The sequence below is a fragment of the Pristiophorus japonicus genome, chromosome 1 (assembly GCF_044704955.1).
Source record: "Pristiophorus japonicus isolate sPriJap1 chromosome 1, sPriJap1.hap1, whole genome shotgun sequence".
Classification (NCBI taxonomy): domain Eukaryota; kingdom Metazoa; phylum Chordata; class Chondrichthyes; family Pristiophoridae; genus Pristiophorus; species Pristiophorus japonicus.
In genome coordinates, this window is record NC_091977.1 from 413,575,541 (window position 1) to 413,591,412 (window position 15,872).

The following is a 15,872-nucleotide window of genomic DNA, read 5'->3' on the forward strand; positions in this document are numbered from 1 at the left end:
TTTCTCCAGTTAGCTACGCCGTTTTTTTTGGCCTAAATTTAAAATATCCAAATTTCCCCAAAGTTTCTGTGCTAGCGTAACTCAGTAACGATTTTTTTAGGTTAATTTTTTATTGTGTCATGGGGCGTAACCTGATGTCTGCACCAGTTTTTCAGATTTATGCAAGTTTGGCCAACTTGCATCTCTCCTAGGACGGCGTATGTGACCACTCCCAAAAAAAAAACCTTCTGGGCACTTAAGAAAAACCAGCACACATTAACAAAATCAAGAGAGAGAGAGAGAGAGAGAGAGAGACTTTAACTCCTTGTCCTGTTTTGAGCTTCTTGAAAAGGTATAATTTAATTATGGGGCAATATTGACAATGTCATACCTCGTGCAAGCCTTCTGCCCGATGGTGCTGTGGAGGATATGATTGATTCGACGTCATCGCATGCGGAACCTCAGAGCATGTAGGATGAAGGGCAGGTATATCGAGACCGGCATTCATACCTACACCTGAGTGATGCAGACTGTGTGAGAAGGCTGCGTTTCAGCAAAGCAGTTGTAACCAAGATTTGTGAGTTAGTAAAAGCAAACCTGCAACCTAGAAGCGTCAGGAGGACTGCTTTGTCAGTTGTAGTGAAGGTTACAGCTGCACTTTCATTCTATGCATCTGGATCTTTCCAGGCCACAACTGGGGATATGTCTGCCATTTCTTAACATGCACCACATATCTGCATTCGGCAGGTGACTGCTGCACTATATGCTCGGAGGAATGACCACATAAAGTTCCCCATGACCGTCCAGGCAATGTGTGAAAGGGTTGTGGGCTTCTCCAGAATTGCTGGCTTCCCAAAGGTACAGAGCTGCATTCCAAGCACCTTTTGGAGGATTCCGAGATGTACAGGAACAGAAAAGGCTTCCACTCCATTAATGTGCAGTTCGTGTGTGACGACATGCATTGCATCATGTCAGTTGATGCAAGATATCCTGGGAGCACCCATGATATGTTCATCCTACGTGAGAGCGCTATATCTGCCATGTTTCAGCAGCAGCCGAAAGGGCAGAGCTGGCTGTTGGGCGACAGAGGGTACGGCCTCGCCACCTGGCTCATGACACTCCGACGCGTAACCCGGATGGAAGCTGAGCGGGAATACAACATGTCACACATTGCATAATAGAGAGGACCATTAGCATCTTGAAACAGCGTTTACGATGCCTGGACCATTCCGGAGGCTACTTGTAATACTCTCCTGAGATTGTCGGTCAGTTCACTGTTGTGTGCTGCATGCTGCATAACTTAGCCTTCATGAGGCAGCAGCAGCCGGTAGTAGAAGACCCACCTGAGTTGAGAGTGGCTGATGATGTGGAAAATGTAGATGACGATGAGAAGGACGAGGAAACCATGCAAGTACCTGAACCCAGTGCACAACGGCGGAGGAGGGCGGCCATCGTGCCCTTTAACGATTGCTCGAGCCTTGTGCCAGCAGCTCATCCATGAATGCTTTGCTGCCTGAAGGCTCAGCGGCAACTATTCCAAATGTTTATTGTTTGGACCTGTTCCATAATGTTGTGTTGGGTTAATGGAACAAATAATGGGAATGATTCTTCTTTAGTTCAAAACGTTGTGTTAATAATGGAACAAATAATGGAAATGATTCAGTTATAATTTGAAATATATTTTATTCAAAAGTTTAACATCTATTTGTACTTAACTTTAATAAAAATATTCTTGTATCAAACTTTAAAGTTTTCAGTTAAGATCACGTACAAACTTTTAAACTTGTAAATTTACATCACTTACAAAAAACTTACAATTTGACAACAGTTACAACAGTAGCAACAATAATAATAACAACAGCAGTAGCAAAGAAAGGCTGCACCCATCTTCCCGATGTTGGGGAAGTCCAGAGGCAGGGCTCACAGTCTAAGGATAAGGGGTAAGCCATTTAGGACCGAGATGAGGAGAAACTTCTTCACTCAGAATTATGAACTTGTGGAATTCTCTATCACAGAAAGTTGTTGAGGCCAGTTTGTTAGATATATTCAAAAGGGAGTTAGATGTGGCCCTTACAGCTAAAGGGATCAAGGGGTATGGAGAGAAAGCAAGAATGGGGTACTGAAGTTGCATGATCAGCCATGATTATATTGAATGGTAGTGCAGGCTCGAAGGGCCGAATGGCCTACTCCTGCACCTATTTTCTATGTCTCTATGTTTGTCAAATGCCTTCTGGACGTCCAAATACACCACATCCACTGGTTCCCCTTTTATCCACCCTGCTCATTACATCCTCCAAGAACTCCAGCAAATTTGTCAAACATGACTTCCCCTTCATAAATCCATGCTGACGGCCTGACTAAATTTTGCTTTTCCAAATGTTCTGCTATTGCTTCTTTAATAGTGGACTCCAACATTTTCCGTACCACAGATGTTAGGCAAACTGGTCTATGGTTTCCTGCTTTTTGTCTGCCTCCTTTTTTAAAAAAATAGGGGCGTTACATTTGCAGTTTTCCAATCTGCTGGGACCTCCCCAGAATCCAGGGAATTTTGGTAAATTACAACCAATGCATCCACAATCCGTGCCGCTATTTCTCTTAAGACCCTAGGATGCAAGCCATCAGGTCCAGGGGATTTATCTGCCTTTAGTCCCATTATCTTACTGAGTACCACCTCCTTAGTGATTGTGATTGTGTTAAGTTCCTCCCCACTATAGCCCCTAGACTATCCACTGTCGGAATATTGTTAGTGTTCTCTACCGTAAAGACTGATACAAAATATTTGTTCAGAGTTTCTGCCATCTCCATGTTCCCCATTACTAATTCCCTGGTCTCATACTCTAAGCAACCAACATTTACTTTAGCCACTCTTTTCCTTTTTGTATGCCTATAGAAACTCTTGCTATCTGTTTTTATATTTTGCGCTAGTTTACTTTCATAGTCTATCTTCCCTTTCTTAATCATTTTTTTTAGCCGTTCTTTTCTGGATTCCCCCACGAAAGGGACTTGGCAGGATAGATACAAAGAAACTCTTTTTCCTGTTCTTTTTAAAAAAAATACCTCTCCATGGGCTAGAATTTCCCTAGCCCGTTTTTCTGGCACCCTCACCCGAGGTGCGCTGCTTTTGGCCGCCTCCAAGCGCGCTGAAAAAAGGACGTCTGTATTCTGGCCACTCCCCAGCCTCTCCTCGGTCATGGCTCAGCATGGCCCAATGGATTGGGGGCGGAGCCAGGCCCCTGTGCTGAAAACAGTGCCGGGAGCTCTGCAGATGTGCGCTAGAGTCTGCGCGCATGTGCAGTAGCTCTTGGCAGACTGACTCTGCAAACACGCGCTGCAGGCTGTGTGGAAGGGGCCTGAAGCACACTGTCCCTAGCCCTGGCCGAATGGGCTCCATCAGCAGCCTGCTGCGTTCCCCAAGGTAGGACTTCTATTTTTTATTTGTTATATACTGATTGATTTTGGTGCAGGATTCCTTCTATTTTTTTTATTTGGTGTTTATTGATCGCTTATTACTTTGGTCTTGTTGCTTTAGGGGCAGGGTTACTTCTATTTTTTTGTTTTTTATTTATTGATTGCTTATTACTTTAGTCTTAGTGCTTTAGGGGCAGGGTTCCTTCTATTTTATTTGCTAATTAATTGCGTATTACTTTTTGTGCTTGGTGGTGCTTTAAATGTAATCACTTGCGCCGATTCCTTAATTGTAAGCAAGGTCTTTCTGTGCGGACAAAAGTGGACACATACGCTGCCCTAAGTTAGTTTAGTACAACTTTTTTCTGACCAAATTGGCATAAATGGTGTAAGTGGCTGGGAATGCCCCCTTTGGGAAAAAAAAACTGACCTAACAAAAAACCTAACTAACTCACTCACACTGGCGCAAATTAAATGGCCAGATTTGCAACTAAAAACATACACCAGAAAAATCAAGTTACAACAAAAAAAAAGGTGCAACTCATGGGGAAATTTAGGCAACTTATCTCTGTAATCTCCTCCAGCCCTACAGCACGAGAACTCTGTATTCCTCCAATTCTGGCCTCTTGTGCATTCCGGATCTCCTTTGCTCCTCCATTGGTGGCAGATGGAGTATAATGTTGGAAAGTGTGAGGTCATGCACTTTGGCAGAAAAAAAATCAAAGAGAAAGTTATTAATTAAATGGAGAAAGATTGCAAAGTGCAGCAGTACAGCAGAACCTGGGGGTACTTGTGCATGAAACACAAAACGATAGTATGCAGGTGACAGCAAGTGATCAGAAAGGCCAATAGAATCTTGGCCTTTATTGCAAAGGGGATGGAGTATAAAAGCAGGGAAGTCTTACTACAGCTATATAAGGTATTGGTGAGGCCACACCTGGAATACGTATAAGATTATGAGGGGGCTTGACAAGGTGGATGCAGAGAGGATGTTTCCACTGATGGGGGAGACTAGAACTAGAGGGCACAATCTTAGAATAAGGGGCCGCCCAATTAAACCAGAGATGAGGAGCAATTTCTTCTGAGGGTTGTAAATCTGTGGAATTCGCTGCCCCAGAGAGCTGTGGCAGCTGGGTCATTGAATCAATTTAAGACAGCAATAGACAGGTTTTTAAACGATAAGGGGATATGGGGTTATGGAGAGTGGGCATGGAAGTGGAACTGAGTCCATGACCAGATCAGCCATGAACTTATTGAATGGCGGAACAGGCTCGAGGGGCTGTAAGGTATTTGAACAAGAGGATGGGAATTTTATATTTGAGGCGTTGTTTGACCGGGAGCAAATGTAGGTCAGTGAGCACGGGGTAATAGATGAACGGGACTTGGTGCAAGTCAGGATACGGGCAGCAGAACTTTGGATGAGCTGAAGTTTATGGAAGATGGGAGGTCAGCCAGGAGATAATTGAAGGTCACACAAGCATGGATGAGGGTTTCAGCATCAAATGAGCTGAGGCAGGAACAGAGATAGGGGATACTCCAGAGGTAGAAGTAGGCAGTCTTGGTGATGGAAAAGATATGTGGTCGGAAGCTCAGCTTGGGGTCAAATAAGAGCCCAATAGGATGGCAAATTTTATTCTGATATTCAAGAAAGGAGAGAAAGCGGGAACTACAGGCCAGTTAGTCTGACATCAGTCATCAGCAAAATGCTGGAATCCATTATTAAAGAAGTGCCAACAGGACACTTTGAAAATAATATGATTAGGCTGAGTGAACGTGTTTTTATGAAGGGGAAATCATGTTAACAAATTTATTTGAGTTTTTTGAGAATATAACAAGCCAGGTAGATAAAGGGGAACGATTGGATGTAGTATAATTGGATTTCCAAAAGGCATTCGATAAGTTGCCACATAAAAGGTTGCTACGCAAGATAAGAGCTCATGGGGTTAGAATCAAAGAAATTTACAGCACAGAAGGAGGCCATTTTGTCCCATTGTGTCTGCGACGTTTGACCAAGGGCTATCCAACCTAATCCCACTTTCCAGCTCTTGGTCTGTAGACCTGTAGGTTACAGCACTTTAAGTGCACATCCAAGTATTTTTTAAATATGGTGAGGTTTTCTGCCTCTACCACCCTTTCAGGTAGTGAGTTCCAGATCCCCACCACTCTGGGTGAAGAAATTTCCCCTCATATCCCCTCTAAACCTCCCCCAGTTACTTAAATCTATGCCCCCTGGTTGTTGACACCTCCGCCAAAGGAGACAGGTTCTTCCTATCCACTCTATCCAGGCCCCTCATAATTTTATACACCTCAATCAGGTCTCCACTCAGCCTCCTCTGTTACAAAGAAAACAGACCCAGCATCCCCAATCTTTCCTCATAGCCAAAATTCTCCAGTCCTCGCAGCATTCTTGTAAATCTCCTCTGCACCCTTTCCAGTGCAATCATATCTTTCCTGTAATGTGGTGACCAGAACTGCGCACAGTACTCCAGCTGCGGCCTAACCAGTGTTTTATATAGTTCAAGCATAACGTCCTTGCTCTTATATTCCATGCCTCGACTAAAAACAAGAAATAGGAGCAGAAGGCAGCCATACGGCCCCTCGAGCCTGCTCCGCCATTTAATACGATCATGGCTGATCCGATCATTGACTGGGGTCTACTTCCCTGCCCGCTCTCCATAACCTCTTATTCCCTTATTGTTTAAGAAACTGTCTATTTCTGTCTTAAATTTATTCAATGTCCCAGCTTCCGCAGCTCTCTGAGGCAGCAAATTCCACAGATCCAGAACCCTGAGTGAAGAAATTTCTCCTCATCTCAGTTTTAAATGGGCGGCCCCTTATAGTTCTAGTCTTTCCTATCAGTGGAAACATCCTCTCTGCATCCACCTTGTCAAGCCCCCCTCATAACCTTATACGTTTCTATAAGATCACCTCTCATTCTTCTGAATTCCAATGAGTAGAGGCCCAACCTACTCAACCTTTCCTCATAAGTCAACCCCCTCATCTCTGGAATCAGCCTTGTGAACCTTCTGTGAACTGCCTTCAAAGCAACTTGCCACTTTTACTTTCGTGACCAGTCTGCCATGTGGGACCTGATCAAAAGTTTTGATAAAATACGTGTACACTGTATCATACGCACTGCCCTCATCGACCGTCCTGGTTACCTCCTCTCAAAATTTAATCCAGTTAGTCAGACACGACCTTCCCTTAACAAATCCTTGCTGACTGTCCTTGATTAATCCATGTCTTTCCAAATGAAGATTTATTCTGTCCCTCAGGATTTTTTCCAAAGTGTTGGGGGTAATATATTAGCAGGGATAAATGGGTCATTTTCCGGCATGCTATAATTAGTCGGGTGCCGCAAAGATCAATGCTTCCACTATTTACAATCTATTTTAATGACTTAGATGAATGGACCGTATGCAATGTATCCAAGTTTGCTGACGATACAAAGCTAGGTGGGAAAGTAAGCTGTGAGGAGGGCAAAGGGATATAGACAGGTTAAATGAGTGCGCAATAAGGTGGAGTGAAATGTGAGGTTATTCACTTTGGTGGGAAGAATAGAAAAACAGAATAATTTTTTAAATGGTGAGAAACTATTAAATGTTGGTATTCAGAGAGATTTAGGTGTGCTTGTACAGGAAACACAGAAAGTTAGCATGCAGGTACAGCAAGCTGTTAGGAAGGCAGATGGCCTTTATTGTCCTCATCGACCCTCCTGATTACCTCCTCGAAAGTGCATGAGTAAGGAAGTCTTACTACAATTGTACAGGGCTTTGGTGAGACCACACCTGGAGTACTGTGTACAGTTTTGATCACCTTATCTGAGAAAGGATACATACTTGCCTTCGAGGTGGTGCAACAGAGGTTCACTAGATTGATCCCTGAGATGAGAGGGTTGTCCTTTGAGTAAATTGGACCTATATAGAGTTTAGAAGAATGAGAGGTGATCTCATTGAAATGTATAAGATTCCGAGGGGGATTGTCAGGGTAAATGCTGAAAGGTTGTTTCCCCTGGCTGGAGAGTCTCGAACTAGGGGGCATAGTCTCAGGATAAGGGGTCGGCCATTTAAGACTGAGATGAGAAGGAATTTCTTTACTCAGATTTTTTAATCTCTGGAATTCTCTTCCCCAAAGGGCTGTGGATGCTGAGCCGTTAAGTATGTTCAAGGTGAGATAGATAGATTTTGGGACTCTAGTGGAATCAATGGATCTGGGGGTCAGGCGGGAAAGTGGAGTTGAGGTAGAAGATCAGCCATGATCTTATTGAATCGGAGAGCAGGCTCAAAGGGCTGTATGGCCTACTCCTGCTCCTAATTCTTATGTTCTTGTGTTCTTAAGGTTGTGAACAGTCAGGTTCAGCCGCATACAGTGGCCAGGAAGGGGGATGGAATCGTTGGCTAGGGAATGGATTTTGTCATGCGGGCCGAAGACAATGGCTTTGGTCTTCTCAATATTTAATTGGAGGAAGTTTCTGCACAAGCAGTACTGGATGTCAGACAAGCAGGGTGACAAATCAGATGCAGTGGATGGGTCGAGAGAAGTATGGTGAGGTAGAGTTGGGTGTCATTGCGTTTTTTGGATGACATTGCCGAGGGGCAGCATGTGAAAGCCCTGGTATAATTCTGGTGAAACTGTGCTGTACCCACTCGAAGGCCAGTATATCCTTCCTGAGGTTTGCTGTCCAAAACTGAATGATTTGTGTGCATGAATACCTAAATCCCACATTGCTACATAGCTCCTAGTTTCTCAACATTAAGAAAATATTCTGATTCGTCTTTGAGTTCCCACCTGTCATAGTTTTGCCCAAGCAGAAACATAGATCTTGAAGTCCTTGGTTTCCTTGATCTGATTGCTGCTATTGTACATGAATTGGAACCCAGACAGCTGACTGATTGATTGAGGATCGATAAGGAATTCAATACGAGTTTGTGACTAATTCCTCAAAAACAAAAATGGTTTTAATGTCGGGATTAATTTGAATATAGACAGCTTGGGTTGTACCTGTTTTCTCTTTGATGGCTGAATGGACAAAGTATTAAGTTCCAACTATCACAGGTACTTCGACTGGCATACAAACTTACTACGCAATTGATAAAGAATGGTTATCTGATATAATTACAGAAAATGCAGTTTTTTATGAAAGGGCTTTGTTTTAGTACACCTTCAAAAGATTTGGAATGATACTCCTGTGGGTGAGTTGACCTCCAAAGGCAGCCTTTCGTCTTCAGCCAGTAGAGAGTTTGTGACTCCATGGTTTTGCATACAAGAAGTGAGCATCGTTTTTGGGAACTAGTTAATTTGAAAGAGAGCTAAAGGGAAGTGTCTTTCTTGTTTTGATAGGAATCAAGGAGAATAATAAATTAAATTTGTTTTGCACTGAATAGTATTCATTTACCTGTTCAATGTTTAATAAATTGTATGTCTGTTGGTTTATAAACTGAACATGCTTTTGAAAAAGTGCATATTTAATCCAGATAATGAAGATGTCGCTAGGAGAGCTGCACCAACAAAGAGAGGTGATTAGCAGGGTGCGAAGGAATCCATTCTGGGACCATTGTTACGTTCAATGTATCTAAATAATTTTGAGGAAGGAACTGTAACAAAACTGTCAGTTTGACAATTACTCCAAATTGGGAGAGGCATAAATAGGGAAGAAGTAGAACATTTGCTGAGGGATTTTTAGGCCACGAAGTGGAGGATATCTCTTGTACAAAAATACAAAATCATGAGTCTTAGGAATTAAAATGAACAGTGGGAATACAGGAAACCACACAGAAGAGTGATATGAAAGTTTTAGTGGTAAACACTCTTAAATTAACATCACAATGTGGCGCCATGTTTTGTGAAAGTAGGATCTTAGAATGTCCAACTTGAGAAATAGAGCACACAGTGATGGTCTGTACAAAATACTGATCCACTCCCAGCATGAGTGTACCATTGCAGACACTGCGACGTGAGGGCAGCTTGTCCTTATGCGGCTCGGTGTCAATTTTTTAAATCTTGGGATATTTCACTACGTTAAAGGCGCTATAATAAATGCAAGTTATTGTTGTTTTGAGGTAATACAAAGAACGTCAATTATGTTGATGAATGGGTTTCAGGGTACTAAGATGTTTACTTCTGCCCAATTTGGGGAGGGGGTGGTATTAAGGTTTTTAAGATTGCAAAGGATCCAAAAGCTTTGGAATGATACTCCTATGGGTGAGTTGACCTGCGAAGGGAGCCAGCAGAGAGTCAGTGACTCCATGGTTTTGCATATAAGAAGTGAGCATTGTTTTTTGGGATCCCAGGTGGGGATCAATACCCACCCATGAAGCCGCAACCAGCGATGTGGTGGGGGTCAGACTCCATGTCCTGCTCCAGTTCAGGAACAAGTGATGTTCAATGAGCGTGCAGCAAGTTGGTCAATATCTGAAAGAGGGAGAATGGAGCAGGAATGTCTGGGATGGCCCACCTGCACAACATTTACTGATGTGTGCACTCTGCCTTGGAGGATCGCATGCAAATATTTAAAATATTTAAAATGAGTATTTTCCACAAAAATGCATCGCATTTGCATGTTAACATTTGCATTAAAGGCGGGACTGTTCCCAGTTAATCGCAGCCAAGATCGGACCATACCAGTGATCTCAGAAACCCACATTATGGAGGAATGCTGGAGGGTCAGTTGCCATTCAGCGACTCCCTTTAGGAAGTAAATTTTGGGTGTGATGCCTTCCCCTAGTCAAATACCCCACCCATCGGAGAGGTCGGGACAGGCGAAGTCCGGAGGTCGGGACTGACGAGGTCCGGAGATTGCAAGTGAAGTGGAGAGGAGAAGACTGACGAGGCATGGAGGAGTGGAGACGTCCAAGCCTAGAGGTGGAGCAGCGTGGACAAGACCAAGGGTAGGCGCAGCACGGGCCTATAGCGGGGCTATGAGGTGAGGCTCACATTGCTTACTATGAATTCCATGTAGAGAGAGGTCCTGTGAGAAGGAGGACAGTAGGAGTATGTTTGAGTTTGTGTGTATTTATTGGCACGTGCGCCAGAGCCTGGTCTCCAATCACCTTGGATCCCCTTGCCACTGGACCAAGACCTTGCTCCATCAAGCCCGTGTGGTGGCTGGGCTGCAATGGCCACACCACATTAAAAGAATTCACGCACAGGCATCTTCCACCGTTTAAAACGAGTTCATCAGTCACCTGAGTACTTATTTTTAGTGTGGAAGCAAGTCATCCTCGACCCCGAGGGACTGCCTGTGATGATGATAAAACCCCACCCACAACATTTACTGATGTGTGCACTCTGCCTTGGAGGATCGCATGCAAATGGAACTAGAAAATATTTAAAATGAGTATTTTCCACAAAAATGCATCGCATTTGCATTAAAGGCGGGACTGTTCCCAGTTAATCGCAGCCAAGATCGGACCATACCACCCACACATGAGTGTACAAGCTCACGCAGAATGAATGAGTTACATTTCTGTGAGAGAAATAGCACAATGCCTTTGGTTGCGGGAGTGGTCATCCACAACACCTTCTGGGCGGGGTGTGGACATGAGTGAAGAAAGTTAGATTGTTGGGGAGGGAGCAGAGTTGAGCTGTGAGTAGCACAGGTTAACAAGGCCATAAAATATATGTTAACCAAGCACTAGGGTTTATTTCAAGAGGGATTGAATTGAAAAGTAGTGAAGTTATGCTAAACTTGTATCGAACCTTGGTTCGACCACATTTGGATTACTGCATACAATTCTGGTTGCCATATTATAAAAAGGATATAGAGGCACTGGAGAGAGTGCAAAAAAGATTTGCAAGGATGATACCAGAAATGCGAGGATATACATATAAGGAAAGGATAAACAGGTTGGGTCTCTTTTCTCTTGAAAAGAGAAGGCTGACGGGTGGCCTAATAGAGAGGTCTTTAAAATTACGAAAGGTTTTGATAGAGTAGATACAGAGTGTTTCCACTTGTGGGGAAGAGCAAAACTAGAGACCATTAATATATGATCGTCACCAAGAAATCAAATAGGGAATTCAGAAGACACTTCTTTAACCAGGGAGTGGTGAGAATTTGGAACTCACTACCTCAGGGAGTGGTTGAAGCGAATAGTATAGATGCATTTAAGCGGAGGCTAGATAAGCATATGAGGGAGAAGGAGATAGAGGGTTATGCTGATAGTTAGATGAGGCTCGAGTGGAGCATAAACGTGGACTGGTTGGGCTAAATGGCCTGTTTCTGTGTCGTATATCCTGTAAAAAGGAAATAGGCAAACTACATCCCAGAAAAATGTTCAGCATTCCATGCATTCAAGGTCGGACAAGAAAAGGTGAATAAAAAGTTAACGTATGAAAATGACATGCAGGAGAAAACCAGGTGGTCCATCAAGCCTGCCCACATTCATGATGCCTGGGGCATCATGACGAGATTGTTCCTAACCTCCCTCTGGTATATAATCTCCTGGGAAAGGCATAAAAACCCAGGAACAATAAGGGGAAAACTTCTGGAAAAGCCCCCTCCGACTCCCTCAAGTGATCAAAACAAGTTCAGGAGATCACATTGACCCCTGCATACGTTAACTTTAAATCCACTTAACTTTTATACGACTTGATCTCTGCCTCAGCCTAGAACCGGTCCACCTCTTGAACGCTTGCAGAGAGTCTTCCCTCCCTCTGCAAATGGCATGTTCGTATTGCCAAATTGCTCACTTCTGTTTAGCCTCCAAAACTGCTCGGGTGCCTTTATTGCATTGAGGGAGACTCCACGATCTGGTGGTATCACTGTTTAGGTGCAACTAATGGACACCACTGGCAAAAAAAAATTCCCTGTTGTCAGCAGGGAGACCCTGAACAATTTTGGAGAAAATGTATTTTTTAATACATATTTGAGCAGGATTTCCATAACTATTTCTCGGTGGTTGACCACCTTTATTCTACTGTGTGTTTTTTTTTAATAGACTAATTGTGAACAATTCAACTACAGCTTTTACCTCATAATCTATATTCAATTTCTTTACAGGTGGCCACATCTTCTTCCCATTTTAGATCCAAATTACGCTGCCAGAAAGATTACGGATGCTGTTTTACGGGAACAAGTGCTTCTTGTGATGCCACGAAGCCTATATTTTCTGTTTGCTGTTAAAAAGTAAGTACATTTTATCTCTGCTTGCAATGCAGTAGTTCTGCAATTCATTTTTATGCTACTTTCTAAGCTGTCTTGTGAAAAATCTCTATTACAGCAACTGCTTTTTATGTCACAATTTTTCTTCTACGTGAAGACTGCTGTTTGGCAAACAACTAGTAACTGCATACAGTAATGCACAAATAAAACATTCAATCAAAGCATGACCAATTCTGAGTAACTGCTTCATTTTGTACTTGCTGACACAAGATTGTAGTTAAACTTTATAATTGGGGTGCTACTGCATACAAGAATATAAAATAAGAAAGGTACGGCAATAATCATGGGCGATTTTAATCTTCATATTGATTGGACAAATAAAATTGGCCAAGGTAGCCTTGAGGAAGAGTTCATAAAATGTATTCAGGATAGTTTCCTTGAACAATATGTTGTGGAACCAACCAGGGAGCAGGCTAACTTAGATCTGGTACTGTGTAATTAGATAGGATTAATAACTGACCTCATAGTAAAGGATCCTCTATGAAAGAGTGATAATAGCATGGTTGAATTTCAAATTCAGTTGGAGGGTGAGAAAGTTGGGTCTCAAGCCAATGTCCTGATCTTAAATAAGGACGATTACAAAGGTTTGAAGGCAGAGTTGGTTAAAGTGGACTCGGAAAATATATTAAAGGGTTGATAAGCAGTGGCAGACATGTAAGGGGATATTTCATAGCTCTCAATAAAAATATATTCCAGTGAGAAGGAAAGACTTTAAGAGAAGGGAGAACCATCAGTGGCTAACTAAGGAAGTAAAGGATGGTATCAAGGTTAGTGGGAGGCCAGAGGATTGGGATTTTTTTTTAAACAGCAAAGGACGACTGAAAGAGAGAGAAGATGGATTATGAGAGTAAAACAGCAAGAAATATAAAATCAGATAGTAAGTGCTACAGGTATATAAAAAGGAAGAGGGTAGCTAAAGTAAACGTTGGTCTCCTGGAGGATGAGACTGGGGAATTAATAATGGAGAACAGGGAAATGGCAGAGACTTTGAACAAATATTTTGTATCGGTCTTCACGGTAGAAGACACTAAAAACATCCCAATAATAGATAATCAAAGGGCTATAGGGAGGGAGGAACTTAAAACAATCACTATCACTAAAGAAAGAGTACACGGTAAAATAATGGACTAAATGTGGACAAGTCCACTGGACTTAATGACCTGCATCCTAAGGTCTTAAAAGAAGTGGCTGTAGAGATAGTGGATGAATTGATTGCAATCTACCAAAATTCCCTGGAGTCTGGAGAGGTCCCAGCATTTGGAATATTGCAAATGTGATACCCCTATTTATAACAAAGGAGGGAGACAGAAAGCAGGAAACTATAGACTAGTTAGCCTAACATGTGCCATTTGGAAATTGCTGGAGTCCATTATCAAAGAAGCAGTAGCAGGACATTTGGAAATCATAATGCGGTCAACCAGAGTCAGCATGGTTTTATGAAAGGGAAATCCTGTTTGACAAATTTGCTGGAGTTCTTTGAGGATGTAACGAGCAAGGTAGATAAGGGGGAACCAGTGGATGTGGTGTATTTGGATTTCCAGAAGGCATTCGATAAGGTGCCACATAAAAGGTTATTGCACAAGATAAGAGCTCACGGGGTTGGGGGTAATACATTAGCATGGATAGAGGATTGGCTAACTAACAGAAAACAGAGAGTTGGGATAAATGGGTCATTTTCCAGTTGGTAAACGATAACTAGTGGGGTGCCGCAGGGATCGGTGCTGGGGCCTCAACTATTTACAATCTATATTGATGACTTGGATGAAGGGACCGAGTGTAATGTAGCCAAGTTTGCTGATGATACAAAGATGGGTGGGAAAACAAGATGTGAGGAGGACACAAAGAATCTGCAAAGTGATATAGACAGGCTAAGTGAGTGAGCAAACGTTTGACAGATGGACTATACTGTGAGAAAGTGTGAGGTTATCCACTTTGGCAGGAAAAATAAAAAAGCAAATTATTATTTAAATGGAGAGAGATTACAAAATGCTGCAGTACGGAAGGACCTGGCGGCTCTTGTGCATGAAACACAAAAAGTTAGTATGCAGGTACAGCAAGTAATCAGGAAGGCAAATGGAATGTTGCCCTTTATTGCAAGGGGGATAGAGTATAAAAGTAGGGAAGTCCTGCTACAACTGTACAGGGTATTGGTGAGACCATACCTAGAGTACTGCATACAGTTTTTTTTTTCTCCTTATTTAAGGGGGGATAAACTTGCATTGGAGGCAGTTCAGAGAAGGTTCACTAGGTTGATTCCGGAGATGAAGGGGTTGACTTAGGAAGAAAGGTTGAGCGGGTTGAGTCTATACTCATTGGAGTTTAGAAGAATGAGAGGTGATCTTATTGAAACATACAAGGTACTGAGGGGGCTCAACAAGATAGATGCAGAGAGGATGTTTCCACTTGTGAGGGAATTTAGAACTGGGGGCATAGTTTCAGAATAAGGGGTCGCCCGTTTAGAACTGAGATGAATCTTCTCTTAAGGTCGTAAATCTCTGGAATTCTCTGTCCCAGAGAGCTATTCAGACTTGATCATTGAATATATTTAAGATGGAGATAGACAGATTTTTGAATGATAAGTGAGTGAAGGGTATAAAAACAGAAAATGCTGGAAATCTCAGCAGGTCAGGCAGCATCTGTGGAGAAGAAGCAGAGTTAACGTTTCGGGTCGATGACCCTTTGTCAGAACTGGAGAGTGTTCGGAAAGAACAGATTCTTAACAAACAGAAAGGGGGAGGGGAAGAAAGAACAAAAGGGAAGGTCTGTGATAGGTTGGAAGACAGGAGAGATTAGAGTGACAAAAGGGATGATGGCCCAAAATCAAATGGTAATGCCAGGAGTTAGAAAAAATGTTCAAGATCATCAACATAGGCAATCCCTCGGAATCGAGGAAGACTTGCTTCCACTACTAAAGTGAGTTGTTTGGTGGCTGAGCAGTCCAACATGAGAGCCACAGACCCTGTCACAGGTGGGACAGACTTTCGTCGGGGGAAGGGGGGGGTGGAACTGATTTGCCGCACACTCCTTCCGCTGCCTGCACCTGACCTCTTCACGCTAGCAACGTTGAGATTTGAAGAGCTCAACACCCTCCCGGATGCACTTTCTCCACCTAGGACGGTCTTTGGCCAGGGTCTCCCAGATGTTAGTGGTGATGTCGCACTTCACTAGGGAGGCTTTGAGGGTGTTCTTGTAACGTTTCCGCTGCCCACCTTTGGCTCGTTTGCCATGAAGGAGCTCCGCATAGAGCAATTGCTTAGGGAGTCTCGTGTCTGGCTTGCGAACTAAGTGGCTTTTTTCCAGTGAAACTGATCGACTGGTTAGTGCTTCA

General features: G+C 43.0%; 1 protein-coding gene across 1 annotated transcript in view; it reads left to right on the forward strand.

Annotated features, from left to right (window-relative positions):
• Nucleotides 1-15,872, forward strand: part of sdr16c5b (short chain dehydrogenase/reductase family 16C, member 5b) — an 84,819-nt gene that overhangs the window by 42,345 nt on the left and 26,602 nt on the right. The window contains exon 5 of the mRNA XM_070875730.1: nt 12,383-12,508. Within this exon, the coding sequence (XP_070731831.1) occupies nt 12,383-12,508 (126 nt within the window). The remainder of the gene's footprint in view (nt 1-12,382; nt 12,509-15,872) is intronic.